Source organism: Chaetodon auriga, chromosome 12, assembly GCF_051107435.1.
Source record: "Chaetodon auriga isolate fChaAug3 chromosome 12, fChaAug3.hap1, whole genome shotgun sequence".
NCBI lineage: Eukaryota > Metazoa > Chordata > Actinopteri > Chaetodontiformes > Chaetodontidae > Chaetodon > Chaetodon auriga.
In genome coordinates, this window is record NC_135085.1 from 6,737,831 (window position 1) to 6,757,116 (window position 19,286).

General features: G+C 45.5%; 1 protein-coding gene across 7 annotated transcripts in view; it reads left to right on the forward strand.

Moving 5' to 3' along the window:
- The window catches only part of rnf220a (ring finger protein 220a), a 166,686-nt gene extending 150,105 nt beyond the window's left edge, over positions 1–16,581 (forward strand). For 4 of the 7 annotated variants that reach the window (XM_076744698.1, XM_076744696.1, XM_076744697.1 and 1 more), the window contains 3 exons: positions 7,276–7,387; positions 10,992–11,066; positions 14,785–16,581. In XM_076744698.1, coding sequence (XP_076600813.1) covers positions 7,276–7,387; positions 10,992–11,066; positions 14,785–14,856 — 259 coding nt within the window. In that variant the 3' untranslated portion in view covers positions 14,857–16,581. Of the gene's footprint in view, positions 1–7,275; positions 7,388–10,376; positions 10,572–10,991; positions 11,067–14,784 lie in introns of all 7 variants that reach the window. The other 3 variants (XM_076744695.1, XM_076744692.1, XM_076744694.1) reach the window with 1 other exon arrangement.
- The last annotated feature ends 2,705 nt before the right edge of the window (positions 16,582–19,286 follow it).

The window sequence follows — 19,286 nt, forward strand, 5'->3', positions numbered from 1 at the left end:
AACATTACTGCAAGGATAGAGATATGTGTGTGTGTGTGTGTGTGTGTGTGTGTGTGTGTGTGTGTGTGTGAGAGAGAGAGGATTCATTCGATGAGTTGTTGCCTGTGGTGTGATCGTCCTTGTTTTGCTTTGTTTGTGTGCTTGTGTTTGAGAGAAAGATGTCAGACATGTCAGCTGTTGAGCAGAGATGCAGTGGTCAGACGGTGCTGAATGATTGAGTAGTGCACACGCACATCTGGTGTGTTACATTATTAGTGAGGAAGAGGTGCCCATGCATCTTGCTCTGTTTGCATAGACAGACATACATACAAAGTTAAAATATATAACTATCCGTTGCTTTCTGGTAGCCTAAAATGATGCAAGGCAAGGGCGGCCAGCTTCCTAACCATAACCTAAGCTAAGGCTAGCCTGCTACCTGTACCTTAGCTACACTGCATGGATCTGGTGTTGGTTGATTCTTAACATTAGCTGATAAAGTAATGTGCAAATGGCGAGCTAGCCAATTTACCAGCCAGATCAGCCCAGACCCAGGAGTCTGAATGAAACAGCTGACGTTATCCACTCAACACAGTATTTTGCTACATTAGCTAGCTAGCGGTCCGGCAGCTTTAGCAAGCACGCTGACATTAACCAGCTAAAACCACAAGATCACAATATTTGTCACATGCCTTGCAGTAATGTTAGCTGTGACTTTGAGCTTCGTGTTAGATTGTGCTGTGGTGGGAGCCGGTCGTTTGTTGGCGTTAGCTGACTCAATTCACAGTCACACTGTTGGCACTGTCAGGGAGTGAGAGAGAGGCAAGGCGCTTGGACGTCCTATTGATTTTCGCAGAAAAACCATCCAGAATAGAAATCGGTGCACAGGCTGTTACAGACAAACGGTAAAGTCTGGGAAGGTCTCATTTGTTTTAGGTTGCGTTACCGTCCATTCACACGTCTCCCCCTGTGCGTCAGCCTAGGCCTCTGAAAAACCAGCTTCAGGTCACCAGAGACAAATGAAGACATCCCAGGGTTTTCCCTGCATTTTTTAGAGACAGAGATGGTGATGGCTGGAGAACGTGCATGGCTTAGATTGCATGAGTTAGCTTGTTAGATGCTTCCATTCAGTGCCGTTAATCTCGCGTGTGTTTACTTGTCTGTACTGTCTGTAAACTTCCCCAGTCAGTTGCTGCAGTTGACAGCAGAAAGCACTGCAGAGAGATGTCACTTACTGGAGCTGAAGACAGTTCTATTTTTATTTTCCTGCCAAATGCCATACATCACATCAGATTAATGTCTGCTGAATCATTTCTGGGAATAAACTGAATCTGTAAGATGTCATTTAGTGGAACTCCTCTCTCTCCTAAAGTCTGGAGCTCCCTTAGATGTTAAGAATTTCTGATCAAAATGTGATGCTGTGACTTTGTTATGGCCAACATGTGTTTGTGTGCCACGACATGATGTTCCAGCTGAGGTCTCAGTGACCACCTGGAGCAGAACATGCTTTAATCTAAGTGTCCATTTAAAGGGAGCCAACGAGACGCTGAATGATTGCAATGGAAGCGGCAGTCAGCTGGCTGGCTGGAACAATTCCCTGCCTCACTCTTCTCTGCTCGCTATAAATGCACGTATTTGTGGAGCTTCTGTGCCCCTCTGTCCCCAAATGAAAATGAGATTTGTCTCCTTTCGTTACATTGATACATTGTACACATTCATGTATGTGTGTTTGTGTGTGTCTCGGTGTGTGTGGCTTTGCACAGGGCAGCGTTAGTGAAATCTCTCTGTCTCTGATCCCAGATGGGTAATGATCTGGTCGCCTCCCGGGGCGTCCTCGTTCCCTTGCTCATTCCCCTGCAAGATAAATGAGCTCTCTCTCTCTCTCTCTCTCTCTCACACACACACACACACACACACACGCCTGAGACGCTCTTCCCCTCCAAGATAAATGGCCCCTCCAATGCCGCCAATGCGATTGCTGCCAAATTTGGTGCTCCAGCTGGAACAATGCAGAGAGATTTCCATGTGGTTTCTGCAAATAATTGAATCTGTCCTCAATTTGGATGTGATGAAGCTAGATTTCTACCACCCACTCTCACACACACACACACACACACACACACACACACACACACACACACACACAGTGTATAGAGACGAGGATCCGCCCTCCGGGGCGACTCCTCTGGTTGCAAATAGAAGTCTGACTGTATGTAAACTTATGAGAAAATGACTCTACTTCTCACTTGATTTATTACCTGAATAAACGTTTTCCTAATGAGTTTATAGTCTCAATCTTAAGCTTGAGATCTTCCTCAATACAGCACGATGTTCACTGTGTAAATTGTGGCCCCAGTTAGAATCAAACAGGTGATAAGTCAGGGTGTGCTTCAGGGCGTGGTTACCTTGTGATTGACAAGTCACCACCACAACGAAACCATAGTGTCCTCCGATTCTCCGTCAGGTTCACGCCCACTTCTGCCCAGCTACATCCATGAGCTCCACCCTCTCATCCAAATATGGTAACGTCGGGCTCCAGTAAAATGGTGACCCCCATGATGCCAAACTCAAGGTTTCAGAATAGTAGTCCACAAACCAATGGGTGGCATCATAGCAGCTATGTCCACTTTTCTATATGCAATCTATGCACGCACACACACACACACACACACACACACACACACACACACACACACACACACTGCCCAGTCTTTCTCACTGCTCTTTCCTGTCTGGGTCTTCTCTTTATTGTTGTCTCTAAGCCACATTTCTCTCTCTCTTTCTTCTTTCTCCCATTTCTCTTTTCTCCCCGTCCTCTGTCTCAATTTTTCTCAGGCACTTACAAAACACTGCCCTCCCCTTTCCCGCTGCCATCTGAGACCTACACACACACACACCGGGCTGAGGCAGGGGAAATCAATAGTGACTTAAATGTTTTATCGCGGTGTGTCAGTGTAGTTAAGGCCTCGGTTAACAGGGTGCAGCGGAGAATGATGCTCTAAAGGGATTTACCGCTGCTATTTTCACGACACATATGTGTGAGGGATTTATTTCCTGAGCTGGTGGATACAGTGTTTGCTGGAATATTGGGCCAAAACAGCTTCTGAAATTAATTCTTGTGTAATTTTATCATTGGTGCGTGCTCGTATTGAGAGGGAAGCTGAGTGAGGCCAAAATGTAGGTAGACAGTAGATTAAGACACCGGGCTGATTGAGATGGATGGTGGAGGTCTTCAGCTACACACAGACACACACACACTAATGAAATGAGAAATAGCCCCGCACACGTTGGGGACAGAGCGCTAACTAGAGGGGAGGCACAGCCATCTATCTGTCTGTGTCAGGCTCTCTGGCTTGCTTGTCGCCATAGGGATGACTTGAGTTGGAAATGTACTGCAATTTCACTTTCTTTCACTCACACACACACATGCATACACACACATACACTGTTCAAAAAGCCCTGTGGGGCAGTAACTAAGTTGGAGTAGGAGCATGATGTGTGAATGGAAGTTGTATTTCAGTATTGGTTCCTCAGGTTTTATGACACCAGGCCTTCAGATCAAGGCCGCAGCTTGAGTTAAAACCTACCGAGCCAGAGCGTCGTCCCACTGTGCTCACAAACCCTTCGAAAACATGCAGGCACGCACAAACACAAGGCAAACAGATGTGCAGCGCATACCAGTAAATATCAGGAGTTTGTGCTCCTTCCTTATTAGCAGACATCAACGTATGAAACGTTGAAGATCGTCTGTTTTAGGCGACTGAATTTGGCAGCGTTGAAACTCAGTCAAAGATAGTTTCTCAGAAGAAGAAGCATCACTCTATGTCAGTTTGACGGTTGTGAAGTGGCTTGTAAAATACAGTGTGGAGATGAAAACGGGCCATATCTGTTATGTAAATGTGTCAGATACGTTTCATACTGTATTTGCTGCTCATTTTACTTTCAGGTTGTAGCTTCAGAACATTAATTAGGTTGCCATTCAAAGCTGCAGTGTTTCTTCCACCTCAGGTTGCAAAATCTGAATACAGATCCCAGTTGAATGTAGACTTGTTGTTGAGAGCTACACTTATGGATTACATTAGGAATTCAAACAGATTCTGATGTGTTACGCGGATTCAGATGAAATAAGATGCTGTCAAACTCCAACTCCAACACACAAGTTTTTATTAAATGGCCCATCAAACTGCTGTAGCAGCCTGACGTAGCACATGTCACATTGTTGTTGCACCAACAGTACCTGCATTCATGCAACCTCACAGATCAAACCTGTGTGTCGTATACATGTTTTATGGCAGTGTAGATAACATAAGTCGAAGCCTATATTTTTGTATATTTCTTCACCGCAAAATACCGTACATTTTAGGTTGTAGCCCTAATTGAACTGTTAGCTTGTTTTTGTAAGTGTACATGACGGTTTCGCTAAGCCCGTGTCTCTGAGTGACATAAATTGTAGTTTTTTGGCTCCAAGACTGAAAGGGTTGAAAACCCCTGAGCCAGCTTAAATCAGTGACACATACAAATAGCATAAAGGCCTTCAACTCAAGGATTTTCACTTGTGGCTCTTGCTGGTTGAGAGGCAGTTTATCTCTCAGAGAGTCACATTTAGCCCCAGAGAGTTGTCTTTCCTTTCCTTGGCACTGTGAAATCATCCCGTTCTTCTTTTTACCTCCATTAAATCTGTGCACCTCCACCACCCCCTCTTACCTCCACCTCCCTGTCCCCCTGCGTAGATGGCCACAGCCACATAAAGATAGATTAACACGTCTTTTTATAGCATTAGGGAATTGAACAACTTTTTAAATGTGGTTTTCTATAAATCAGCTGTGCTAAATGAATATTCATTGCAGAAAGGATAATAGAAAGACGAGCGTTGTTGGGAGAAAAGGAGAATCTTTCTTTAAGAGGAAAACTTCTTTCTTTTTCCTTCCATCTCTGTTTACCTTGGACAAGGAAGGAGAGCCCCTCGGCCCCTTGGCAGAGTTTTGTGCTCGACTGAGCGACAGAGGGCTTTATTGGAGCTGTTAAAAGAAAGAGACAGCCTTGTTTGAGGGACAACCCCCGTCCAGTCCGGTCCAGCCCAGAGTCTACTGGCGCTTTATAAGCTAGCTGGCTAATCAAGGCTAAATGGCTTTTTACAAGCTCAGAACTAATAAGAGGAGAGGGTAAAGCAGTTTATAGGGCATAGAGTGGCGAGTCAGGCTCCGAGTCCCAACTAGGTCTTTATAGACACGGGACAGTGATGAGGTTACAGGGAGGAGCTAGAGCAGGTTGACTTTTCCCAGAGACCTTATGCGGGAAGAAAACCCCCCGACTACAACCAAAGCATTTCACATTCCCATCAGCCTCAGCCACGCCGCCCTGTAGCTGATCCTGACATCTGATTTCCCTGTCAAACTCGATGTTCCTGTTTTAATGAATGGTGCAGAGGGAAAGAAACACCCAACTCAAAGTTTCAAAAGCCAATTACTGTTTCATCTAACAAGTAAGTCTCAAAAAAATAGTGAAAACACGTTAGAAGGTCCCAGAGTCCAGTGTGATGTCTTACTGCTTCATTTGTCCAACGGTACAAATCCAGAAGATGTTCATACTTTGAAATGCAGTGAAAGATTGTTCTTGTCTCTCAGAATGCCACTTATAATACTTAACAACATACAGCTGAACAGACAAACTGTGAAATCTGGCTGTATTAAACACACAAAGACAAACAAAGGCAGACTACAGCAAAGAGCAGAGCTGCTTTCTTCAATGCTGACCATGGGATCACCACTGGACACAAGCATAATCAGAGGTTACACTGTCCAGCCAATCAAAATCGAGAGTTCTCAGCCAAGTTCTAATCTTAATTTATTTAAAAAAGTCAGACATCGTCAGTTTCTCCTCTTGTTCGGTGTGAAGTCTGTAGTCGTGTCAGATGTCAGAGTTCCGTCCAAAAAGAAATTGAACTAACTGCAAACACAAGGCTCCTCTGCTAAGCTTCACCGTGTGTGTTTGGAGCAGTCTGGCGATGCCAGGCAAACCTCGAATGTTTAATTTTAATTTAATCTTCAATTTAGTTTAAATGTTCAATTTATTTTAATGAGCTTGTTTGATGACAGGAAATAAGACGTAAAACTGCTCCGTTTGCATACAGTAAGAATGGATGTACAGAAACCCGACTCGCAGTAGGAAATTGAGAAAGTCCATTCTTATTTTCTTTTCCCTGCAGCCCCTGCTACTTGAGGATGCGGCAAATGAAGCCATATCCTTGGCCACACACACACACACACACACACACACACACACACACACAGCCACACACACACACACACACACACACAGCCACTTACCGTTTTCTTTTTGCTCTCGCCCTCCCTTCCCTCTTCTCCACTTGTCCTTCTCCATCCAGATCAATACCATAGATCAGCTAGCTATCAGGCTGCAAAATGACCACATCACCATAAACGCACACACTCGCTTCCTTTTTAACACACGCGCGCACACACAAACTGCTATTGCATCTTCCCAGAGAACGAGTGAATGGCTATCATAAACACCGGCTGGCTCGCGTGGCCTCGCCGCGCAGCGCCAAATCATCAGCAGCAGCGGTGGCGTTGTGGCCCGCGCGTCGACCGTATTGATTTAGTTATGGCTGCTTCATATGCTGTCGGACAGTGTTAAATGCACATTTTCTGTTATCATGCTGCACATTAATCAGAGGCTGCTAAGAGGCAGGAAGACGGGGTTGACGGTGGATGGAATGAAGGAGGGATGAAGTAAGGACGCAGAGAAGAGGACACATTGTGAGGGGGAGATGCAGAGGATGAAAGGGGAGTGTGAGATGATAGAAAAGGAGAACAGGGCACCTTACCTGAAATCAGAACAGAAGAAATTTAAAGATGAAAAGGAGGGTGGAGGATAAGGTAAAGGATGGTGGGGACAAGTCACAAACATGTCATACTGCATCCTGAGCAGCAGAGAGTCGGCTTGCTCTGCATAATGATCAGACGGCTGCCAATGGAAACACAGGAAATGAAATTTGGGGAATGAAAACATATATTTGGTTAGAGTAGGGTCACAGAAGAGTGCATCAGTGTCAAGACTGAAAAAGCTGGAGACAAACAGAAGAGGAGATTTAGTCTCCTGGTGTCTTTGTGTCAGTGTGGAAGTCTTTTGAACAGCACCTCCAGATTTGTCTGTCTGTACTCTGTCAGTGGTTGCTGGTGTGGAATTTTGCACACTGTCTCATGTCCATCAATGCGTCTTTTAATGTCCAGACTAAACATCTCTCCTTTTGTCTCTCTTCCTGTTCCTCTCCTCCAGGGTAACAGAGGAGGAGTCCACGGCTACCACCATGGAGGCTCTGAAGGCTCGAATCAGAGAGCTGGAGAGGCAGATACTGAGAGGAGACCGATACAAGTGTCTCATCTGCATGGTGAGTACCACGTTCATGGGAACAGTGTTCTGCCAATGGTCAGAAAGCGCTTAGGAAAAGTTCATATCGTAGCATATGCAGGTGCGGCCGCGATTAAGAGGATTGGCAGTTGATGCTAGAGTTAGTAGTAGATGCTAAGCCCTCCAGGAGGATGTTGCTCTTCGCTCTGTTTGAGCTGAATCAACAGCGCTCTCCTCCAATCGAGCAACTTTCCAACCAGTTGCACACACTGCCCCATGGCTGGATCCTCCAAAGTCCACATTGTAGGCCAAATACACAACAGGCTAACAATATCTGTCCCATGTCAGACACTCCAAATCCTGTCTCCTTTTGTCCGAAATCACTTTATGTGGGATACAACTGGTCTCTGCAAACTGAAGTGTCCCACAACCCACTGCACACCGGACGGTTTCTGAAAGGAGATCCAGGCACTGTCTTGTGTTATACCTTTTTTCTTTACCTTGCTACATTAGTTTTGGTCTCTGAGGCCAGAAGTGGGGCAGGTGGTCCTCAGATCGTTTTGAGCAATCCGTGCTCCCTTAAAGATTCAGCCCCAGAGTCAGTGTAGATAAACAGTGAACATAGTGACACACGGCGGCAGTTTAAACAGTGTTAAGAGCATTGTGTTCCTTGCTGGAGGCTCCTTGAAGTGTGCATGTAGGAACTGTGTGCATCTCATTTCCGTCTGTGGCAGTCTGAGTAGCTTTCTAAGCGTGTGAGTCGTGGTGGTGTGCTGCTGTGGCGTTTTGATGGTTTATGCTGCTGCATGGCTTTGCAAGTTGCTGAATGTGTGCTGCAGGCTCTATTGGCTTGTTTTACCATCTGATTTAAACTGAGCACCACGTATGAGAAATGGGGAGCAACCTCAAAAACTCAGATATATTTTAAAAATATTCATTATCGGGCAGCAGAGATTAAATCTAGGTGCAGCACTGCATTGTAAAATGTGGAGATTTCTCAGAGCATCACAGCATGTAGAGGTGATCGACTGGACTCCCAGATCAATAATATAACCCACATGTTCATCCATGATAATATCAGGTAGAAAGAGGGACATTGTCAATATTTATGTCGACCAGATGCTTGAGATGTGACGACACCTGCACTCCCCATCTGTGTTTATGTTCCCCGCTTTGTGTCAAGTGCCCGTCCTGTCATCCCTCAAGCTTGTGGACAGTGCAGCGTCGGCATCGTGTGTGTGTGTGTGTGTGTGTGTGTGTGTGTGTGTGTGTGTGTGTGTGTGTGTGTGTGTGTGTGTGTGTGTGTGTGTGTGTGTGTGTGTGTGAGAGAGAGAGAGAGAGAGAAGCGTGTAATTACCGACGCCTGCGCTTCCTAAAGGTCGCTGGGTGCCTGAGGTGACACGGAGGGCAAGGCACAGCGATCGATCACTCACTGCCCCACGGACACACGGCTCTTCTCCGCTCATCTGTCACTGTCCCTCATCTCATACACACACACACACACACACACACACTCAGGCATCCAGAGAAACGCAAATATGTGTACAATGTTCACACACACACACACACACGGGCGCCTTACATCTAATCTGTCTCTGTCCGTCTTGAACTTGTCAGTGTGCTCCTTCCCTGTCACTGCGTCTGATGTGAAAGTCATGAGATTGCTCTAATTAGTCGGCAGTCAGGGAGCCTTTTATAGGAGGTGGAGGTTTCTGTTGCAGCCTGCAGAGTTTTGATTCAGTAACTCAAAGTGTTGTGCATGGATCGCAACCTCCCGGTGCTCAGGTAGTTGTGTGGAAGTCGAGAAAAAGTGCTGCCTTACTCCGGCCAAGTTGGCTCAAGTTGTCCTTTATCCTGTCCTGGTCCTGTAGGGAGCTCCGTGCTGTGCTTTGGATTTCTACTTGCTCAGTGGATTTCTACCCCCATCTACTGGTCAGTGTAGCAACTCAGCCTTGTTTTGTTCAGATTTTTGGAAGTGAGAGTTTTGCAAATACATTTATTCTGATAATATGAGACACTCTTTGTAGAGTTTGCCCTGAACAGAGAAACAGAGCTTCCATGTTAATTTAAAGATGTAAGACTGATCTGCAAAGTCACCCAGTAACTGAATTTAATACCAACAGCTGCTTAAAACAGGCCAGAAATCAAAGTCCTACAACAGACTCAGTTTTTTGCTCTAGTGGCACTTTGAGCATGTAGTATTACACCATTACAGTATTTTATAGCATATTATGAAAGGTAGAGTAAAATAGTGACCAGCATTAATGCTCAGCACACCCAGCCGAGCACGGTTTTGTGTTGGCATTGTTAATGGAAGTTAGTGGGTGACTGATTAGTAATTAGTCGAATAGTTGATGGACAGGTGATTAATGAGACAGAACATGACATTTGAAAACATAACCTCGTCTTTAGGAAAATGTTAGACATTTTTCAGCGTTTATCAATAGTGAAAGTATTTCTCAGGTGCATGAATTGAGGAACGCTCCCATGTCAGCGTCATCACAGTGAGCACCATAGCCACTCATCCCCACCTTGGAGCATTCTTGTCTTAGCAATGTCAGTGAAAGTCGGTGTATAATGAAGACATTTGTCCCAATATTCAATGTCCTTAACTGCACCTTCAAGAGTAAACACAGTGAGCCACCTTAAAAATCCAGAGCTTTGCTTTCACGGCAACAAAATAGATCAGAAGCAGCAGTGATCATAGCGCCACCTCATACTGAGTGAATGACTCCGCTTGTCTTTTGCTGCGTTTAGAGGCGAACACCCTTCAGCAACTTCGCCAAGTCATCAGCATTAGTTTGTCATTTGGTCTTATTTGACATCGTGAGCGGCGATGGAGAGTCCTCATAGCAGTTTGCTCATTGGCTGTCCAGGCTGTCCGTGCTCTCGTGTGTGTGCGTACGGGTTGGGTCAGTGTGTTTGGCCATGCGCGTGTTTGTTGCACTGTGGTGTACAAGCCCGCCTCTATGATTAGCTGCCACCTTTCGCCCCCTCTCCTCCCCCACCCCCACCCCTCCCTTCCGCAGAGGAAGCCTGCTATCCAATCAGGTGCGGAGATCAAGAGCCTAGGGGCGTGGCCAGGGCCCCGGCCACTGGCCAATGAGGTCGGAGAGAGGCAGCCTAAGTCCCTCCCCCTCGGCCTGTACTGCCTGTACAGGGGCCTTGTGATTGGTGGCTACGGCAGCGGCATAAAGAGGCTCCTCCCACAGCCCCTACGGAGGGTAAGGCACTCCCTCCCTCCCCCCTCCGCTCCTCTTCCTCCCCCCTCCCTTCCTCCCTCATCTCTCCGTTCTTTTCGAGTGGAAAAGAAAAGAGCGCCCATCAGATTGCGTTCATTCATGGCTTTCTCCCTCATCTTCTCCCCCCTCTGCCTGCTTCCCTCCGTCTCTGCTCGTTGCCTGCCCGATATGGTGTCTGTGCGTGTGTGTGTGCAGGTTGCCGGTTCAGTTGCCCCACATGCTGCCTTGCTCAGTGGTTCTGTGGCTGTTGGCTGTGTCGTTCCATGGTTAGTGGTTTGCTGCTGTTGGTCAGGGAATGTCCGGTGTTGTTCTGGTTGTTGTTGACTGGCTGGTGCGTCCTTTGACTCTGGTGTAATTTCACATTTTTCCTCTCTCTCTCTCTCTCTCTCTCTGTGTTTGTAGGACTCCTACACGATGCCGCTCACTTCCATCCAATGCTGGCACGTCCATTGTGAAGAATGCTGGCTCAGGACTCTGGTATGTACAAATTCACACACTTGTCCACACATACACACTCACACATGCACACACACTCCTTCGTGCTCCAGGGCAGCTCCTCATGACATCCAGTTATTGCAGCCTCATTTCATAGTCTGTGAGTTTCTGTCTGAAGCAGGGCCCATAGGGAGGAACTAAAATGGAATATTCCCCAAATGACCTGTTCCCTCACTGCACACGCGCACACACACACACACACACACACACACACACACACACACACAAAATCCAGACAATGTAAACACTCCTAGTTCTCAGTAGGGGAAAAGCTTAGATGGAATGGTCCCCAAAAGGCTCCTTAAAATGTTGGAATAAAGTGGTCAGCGTGAACTTCCAATGAGTTCTACACACTGCCTCGGGTCCACACACACACACACACACACACACACACACACACACACACACACACACACACACACACACACACAGTGGTTTTGTTGGTTATTAGTTAGTCTAATATATTCAGTAGTGTGTAATTAGCTGGTGCTAATGTGGTAAATGGAGCACAGTGTTTCTGCTGCTGGGAGGAAAAACAGTCTCCTCATTGGCTCTTTGGTTTCTCTGTTATCTCCTTTTTCCTCCACTTGTCCTCCATTGTTGTATTTTTTCCTCTCTCACCTCACTGTCTTCCCTCTTGCGTCTTTATTACTTTTTCTCTCTCAAGCCTCCTCCTCTCTCAGTGGCTCTTTCCATTAAACACCATCAATTGCCATTTGTGACATGCGTCAGCAATTACTAACAAGCAGTTCCCCACCATTAGCTTCCTTTGATATTATACTTGCAATTATAAATACACTCTTAGCATAATTACAGGACCAAACACAGAGAGAGGGCCAGAAATTAATGACCAAAGGACTGTGCAAATTACTGTGCCTCATTCATGAAAGGCTCATATGCACACGTGTGCTTTGTTCAACGTGTGAATTTTGTTCTCATTTGTCTAAAAGCCAACTCTACATCATGGACCAACAGTGAACTCAACGACATATAGTACTTTTGTGGCATGTCCCAAACCACGAAACAAACAGCAGCAGAGTTAGTATTTAGTATTAAATACTAAAGACTAGTTTTAGTATTTTTACTGACCACATAAGAGCTACATATTGTTGATCCAGAGGTAGCGATGTGGTTCAACATGTTTACAGGAGTTTTGTTTCAGCTCCAAGCTCAGGTTGAACCTGTGCAACACAATCCTTAGTCCCCCCCTCCAAGTGTCTATGGCCACCAGTCATTCAGCATTTAGCTGTGCTAATGACTGTCTGGAACATGCATCTAATATAAGATCAATGCTGATTCATGAAGAAATTCATATGAGTACAAACTGTGTGCATGTTTTAGAAATTACTTTAAGGGTTTTCTTCGTTTTCTTTCATTGAGTGTAGGAAATCATTGTTGAATGAGGCCCATTGTTTCCATGTGCCATGTACCTGAGTGCTCAGTGTGTGTGTGTGTGTGTGTGTCTGTGTGTGCGTGCACATGCACGCATGCTGCCGTCACTGGTCTAATGTATGGCGCTTTAAACTCATAGCCTGGAGTCAGCTATAAAAACGGGAGGGCCAAGCTGATCAAAGTAAATGCCTGGGAATCTAGTTAACGTCAGCTCAGCCCCTCGCCGCTTTAATGAGCGAGGCAGCTGGAGCGCAGCGTGACGGGCACGCACTCACACACACTTCTCGCCCACACTAAATAGGGGCACACTGCTTCGACAGACGTGCAAACAAACAGGAGGAAGGCTCCATCACACAGAGTATGAGATGTAAACATGCAGCTCTCTTGTGTCATGGAGCATCTTAGAGTCCGATCAGGCAGAGTTCTTTGGAAACATCATGTCCTACAATTGAGTCTCTTTACAGGAATATAGGATTAGACCTCATCAATCACACATTCATGTGGTTTCCAGTCCAACTGAAATGGAAACCAGACTGATCATCTGTTCATGCTGACGCGCAGTACAAGTGTTGATTAGAAGTCTCCAGGACAAAGACCTTATTTGGCTGAATTGTCTGTGGAAAGTTGAGACATTTCTCATGAGTAAAGCGCTCACAGGTCATAGCAGGTGGAGACTGAGGAAAGGTTTCGTAACTTCGCTGGTGCATCCATAAGTGTGTGGACATGTTTTCCACAGAAACAGGCTGGGTTATGAACCTCAGCACCTTTTTGGAAACCAGCTAATATGAGTCAACAACACAAAACTGACATTGAATATCAGTCAGATTCACCTTCAGGTAGTATGTTTTCACCTTATCGGACCTGATTGAAATGTAGATTATGCCAATTTCATTAAATGTTCAGTGTTTTAGAAACCTGTGTGTCAACACCACCCAAGACTTCCACACATCCTCCCTCCTCTGCCTTTCTTCACCTCCACACTTTTCCTTCTTCTTCTTTCCTCTCTCTTGAGGCTGTTTTGAGCACTCTGGAGCCACAAATCCTCTTAGCAGGAGGGTGTGAGATCTGTCAGACTTTTGCACCACCTCAGTCCTCCTGTGTGTGTGTGTGTGTGTGTGTGTGTGTGTGTGTGTGTGTGTGTTCATCCTACAGACTGCCTTAGTCTATGCACCTACCCCAAAGAGTTTATTCAGTGGCTTACAGGAAAAGAAGCCAATAAATCTTTGGGGTCAGACAAGCCTGTACATTTGCTCTGGAGTGCAGGGATTGAGAAGGTGCAGGTACTCCAGTTATGACATCCCCGCATTCTGCTGTACCTGTGTAAGAAGTCAAGCACTCACTGTTTTACACACCTTCTGCACACATTACAGTGGACTGATGAGGGTCCCCACATACCAAAGAGACACTTTTGTGATAGGTGACGCTCAGTTTTGCAGCTCAAATACATCAAAAAAGTCACTTTTCGTGGGGGTTTAATATGTAGAATGGCATTAAATCATAGGAAGGGAAGAAGGAGTCATGGAAGCTTCTTTTATAGTAATTATTAGCATGACTTGTATCATAGCCGTAAGCTAACAGAACATAATAGAAGTAATTGCTGCAGCTTCCTTTCCAAGTTAACTCCAGATGTAAGACTATACTTGATTTATTTTACATAATCTGTTGTGACTTTTATTTTTATTCGTACATCTGTGACCAATGCAACAGTGAAAACTGTTGGTGGGGAATGTGCCTGCAGCCAGCGCTCACCACCCCACCCAAGAAAGGTGGAGGACAGCAGTAGAGACCACCCAGTCCATACGCTGTTGCGCTGTCAGCCTGGTGTTGCATATTATCACCCGCTGCTTTACTGCAGATGGCATGCTATCAAAGGAGCACACAGGGAGAGGAAGAGGGCTGAAGGGAGGACTCCTTCACACAGAGGGCAGATTTTGGCTTACCTGTCAAGCACTGAGAAAGACACATGCAGCCCCTGTGCAGATCAGTTTGTACTGTATGAGGAGAGCTTGGTTTAGAGTGTCTTGTACTAAATGTGGTCTGCATGGGGTTGAAGCTAGTCAGCTGGATTCAGCCGGTGCCAGTCCAGCAGGTCTGTTTGCTCCAATCAGAGTCATGTTAAGAGAGAGCCACTTTACAGAGAGAGTCAACAATAAAGGTCTTAACGTTTGCTTTGATAAATCAAAAATGTCGACACATTTTCTGACCTTTGACTAACAGATGCATCGACTAATCATGTCAGCACTGTAATCATGACCTGAACACATTTCCCACGCAGCAAAACTAACTGTTGACCCTCCATCTGTCACAGGGGAACAAGAAGCTGTGCCCACAGTGCAACACCATCACCTCACCCGGAGACCTGAGGCGTGTCTACTTGTAAAGAGCACACACAACCCCCTCCGCCTCGCCCCACCCCCAACCCTCACCTCTTCGTCCTGCCAATCCATCCCTCCTCTCATCTTGGATCTCACCGCCCTACCTGCTGACCGTCGTTTGTTTTCCCTCTCTTGTGGCACGGGGTCGGCAGCTCCAGACCCTCCAAGAGCGAGATGGCTGTTTTTGAGACTCCGCTGGCTCTTTCAGGAGGTCAAAACTGGATGAAAGCGAATGACTGAGCAGAACTCACCGACTCTCTGGCTTGCTGCCTAACCACCCCTGGAAAAAAAATGAAACCACAGAGATCTACAATGGCACTGGTCACCAGGCTTGTTTCCCTCTGCCTCACTGACATGACTCCCTGTACATGTAACGGGGTGTCCACTGAAGGACTTGAGTCAGTGGAGACCACCGACACCCAGCTAAGCCCTGCTGAGACCTGGTAGCTTCATGCAGCTGGAGCTGAAAGGAACTTCTTAATACAGAATAGAAAGACTTCTTTTTTCCCCTCTAGCTCCTCTTTGACATTTCGGTGGTGCTGGCCAACGAGCTCTACTCTGAAGACTCAACAGAAAGCTTGTTTTCGGTTTTTGTTCCCTGTTCCAGAGAGAAAACTCTTATCTCCATGCCCCTGTTGCGTATGAGAATTAAAAAAAAAAAGGGCCTGTCCACTAAAACTGAGCTTTCAACCAAACTGAGAATAACCTCACAACCTTGAAAAGGAGTTTGACACTCCTCCTCCTCCTCTCCACCACCACCACCTGTTCTTCTCACGAGCCCCCCCCCCCTCTTTTGTGGTGTTCTAGTGAAGTAAACCAAAATTTCTCCCCTTCCAAGATGCAGTGCAAGCACATGTAATATAGTTCTATGTATGTTTACAATGTTGGGTGTAAATGACATAGAGTTCTCACATACACACACATACACACACACACAAACACATGCACACACAACTATCAGCAGACACACACAGAAGTATATAATATCAAAGTCCTGTTTTTAGTTGGAAGGGTTTGGGAATGATGTTTGGGGGAAAAAATGGCTGGAATAAAAGAAGCCTTCTGTATTTTTAAAAAAAGATCATTTGAAGATCCATTGGAGTTTTATTTCACTGTACAGGAATAAAAAAAATTTAAGTAATAATGGACTGCTCAAGACTAGATGGTCAAGATTTAGGTGGTGTAATTTTTTCTGCAGAGTACCCAAAAAAAAAAATCAAGGAAAGATCTTTTTTAGTTTTATCGAATGGTGAAATTTCCTACACTGCAAACAAGCAGAAGGATGGAACTGCTCTTTAGTTGCAACACTGTCCAACTGAGCCTCTTCTTTTAACCTCCATTTCTGCTTCCTCTCATTCGGAGTAACGCCATGCTCAGATCATAGTCTAGAAACGTTTTGTTTTACCCCTAAGTGTCTCAAAAGAAAGCTTTTTTCCATTGTTCCATCATATTGCTATGCTGCAAAAAAGGTCCAAAACTGGCAACCCCGAAGGGCAGGTTCTTTCAAGCTATAACGGATGAGGGACGTCTCTGGAAAGGAAGGATGGTCAAGGCTGAACTGACAACCTCCAGAACCCGCAGCATTTACCCCCTTCCCTTTACTGCAGCAGCAGCAGCAACCAAGGTGGTGGTGTGCTTTGTGTTTGTAAAACTATGTATTCTGTGACGTCTGTATTGTTGTAAGAAATGCTGAAAAAAAAAGAAAAAATAAAACTTCTCAAATACCGCGAGTGGTCTCGTTCACACACGAGGAAGATGGTGTTGATGCAAAACACACACTTCTTATTTTCCAGTTCATTCTTAATAGGCTGTGTGTAACCTCGGCAGGGTTCGTTCCATCACAGCAGGACAGTTCTGGGACACAGAAAGCACGAGATGATCAGCTCTGATCAGCGTTCATTGATGACCCTTCATTCTCTCTCAGCTCTGCTCCCTTTGGTTTCACCTGGTAGATGAATACTGGGCTGGAAACGGGGTGTGATGCGATGCTTTTGCATTCACATTGTGATTCCTCCAAACTTCTGCTGATTCAAACTTGCCCCAAAGTTGACAATTTGCAGAGTATTAGTTAAAAGTATATTTTCCTCGAAACTGTAGTGAAGTAGAAGTATGTGAACATTTAAATACTCAAGTAGAAGTACCTCAAAATTGGCCTTAAACCTAGAGTAGGCAGTTTATTTTGTCACCATTGGGTAAAAAGTCCATAATAACTCTTCACCATATTGTAATTCAAGGAGTCTGAGACAAACTTCTGCACCTCCTCTTGGTACTATTTGCAGGCTTTAGAAAGTCCAGCCTGTGATGATGTGATGGGGACCATTGACTGTCCACGTACATGTAGTGCACATTCCCAGATAAATTGTGTTTAATGAAAATACCACAAATTAACTGACACAGGACACCTGAGGCCACTTATTTTTGGAGTACAGGTAGCTCTGTGGTCATATTATGATGTCTGCTGTGTGCAGCTAACTTCACTAGAAACTGATGACAGCATGCATACGCATTGCACAGAGGGTGGGAGGTGGGTGAGGGGGGTCGAGAGGGCCTCAAATACAATGTTTCCACATTTGCATCTGTGTTTTTGTTTGCTTCCTATCCACTATGTTCTTCCATCGCTCAGGCAGGCCGGCTGAGACACAGGCCTGTGGAAGATGCTGCAATGCTAAAGCCTGTTTCCCATAAGGCGAAAAAAAACCACATATATGTGTGTTAGATCATTGTCAGAGTGACTCATTAAGACAAGTGTTGTCAGATGCTAATAAAGTTTTATTGCTAGGGAGGAAACCACAGCGGGAGGTGAGTCTTGCTTAAAACCCAACTGTTTTGTGATCAGTTTTGGATGGCATGGCGGCGTGTTGGTTACGCTGATCCTAAAAACCGCAGTGTCTCACATCACATTCCAGACTAAATCCACCCCAAACCTATACAGTGTGAATGTGACGATTATGTCAAACTTTGTTGCTTAATACACTCAAATGATGTGCTAATGTAACCCCCAACCCTGCAGCATCACACAGCTGTGCTCTGCAGCATTCACATTTTATACTATAAAACCATAGACTGGCTGGCAACAGGTGCAAGGACACGAAATAAGACCTGACACAGACCTTCATTTGTCATTGTATCACTCCATGACATCAGTCCTCCAGGATGCTGGTTAGTCAGTTAAGGTGGTTTGTGGTGAACAGGGCTGCTTCCATTCCTCTGCTTGTGAAGCAGATCCAGAGGACAGCATTGCCATCTAGAGGAAAACGCTGTTGTGTGTGTGTGTGTGTGTGTGTGTGTGTATGTGTGTGTGTGTGTGTGTGTGTGTGTGTGTGCGTGTGTGCGTGCATGTGTCTTGTTAAACAGCGTTATAGAAGCCAACCCTGCCAAACATCAGAGCTCATTTAGCAGCCACCAGTAACATTAATTGGCAGGAATTACAACAATATGATCTCTCTCACCACTACTTTGTGCTCAGATCTGCGTCCAAACCTTAAACAAGACCAAGGTGAGGCCTTATTAGACCCAGCCCTGTCCAGTAAGCGCTCCTGTAAGTGCTGTCAGATGCTAATAAAGTTCTGGTGAATGTAGTCAACCACAGCAGGAGATAAGCTTTGTAGAATATTCTGGAGCTGTGTTGAGTGTCTGCACAAGACTACTGCAGTGTTTATGTGTACACGAATCAGTCGTGCTACGTCAGTTATTTATTGCTGCGTCAGTCATGTATCCAAGCACGTGAAAGTGACTGTGAGGGCTGAATGGCTGCTTTCATTGACTTGCTGGGTAGCTTAGCATGTTGCTAGCTGGTAGCATGCGTCAGAGGGCTGGGTTGAATGTGTGCATGCAGGTAAAGAGAAGAGTGTTTCTGTGAGTTTGAGTCCTCTCTGTGTCATGGGCCCATTTCACTGAAAACAGCAGCTGAGAGGGTGCCCACCAGATGACCCTGATGAAAAAAACTACCCCTAAAAAAAAAGAAAACACTCTTTCAGGGAGATAGAAATGTAGAAGGCATGATCAAACCACTACGTATCTGCTCTTTGCTTGGTGGGATTTCAGTGCAGTTTAATGTTATGGTAGGTCAGGGCCAGAGAATGGCTGTATGACTGCAGAGCCTAACTATAGGTCAAGACATCGTTAACATTAATACTGGGCTTCTATGGGAACGCTCACTCAATTTCTCAGCATGTGTATTTATAAGTCAGAGTTTCACGTCAGCAGCAGATGAACAGTGTACTGTAGTGGTTAAATTTAGTCATCTTATTGTTAGCATTCCAGGTGTTGCCTCCCAGCAGTAGCATGTAGACCTATTTATGGACCCTGTGCACACAGTTTCCAAAATTGGTCATCCTATCAAACACCTGCATGTGAAAAATTCTGCCTCTAGCGACTCCCAGTGGTAGAGTGAAAGAAGACAGAAGAAAAGTGGTGGATTTTCAAAGTGACTGGC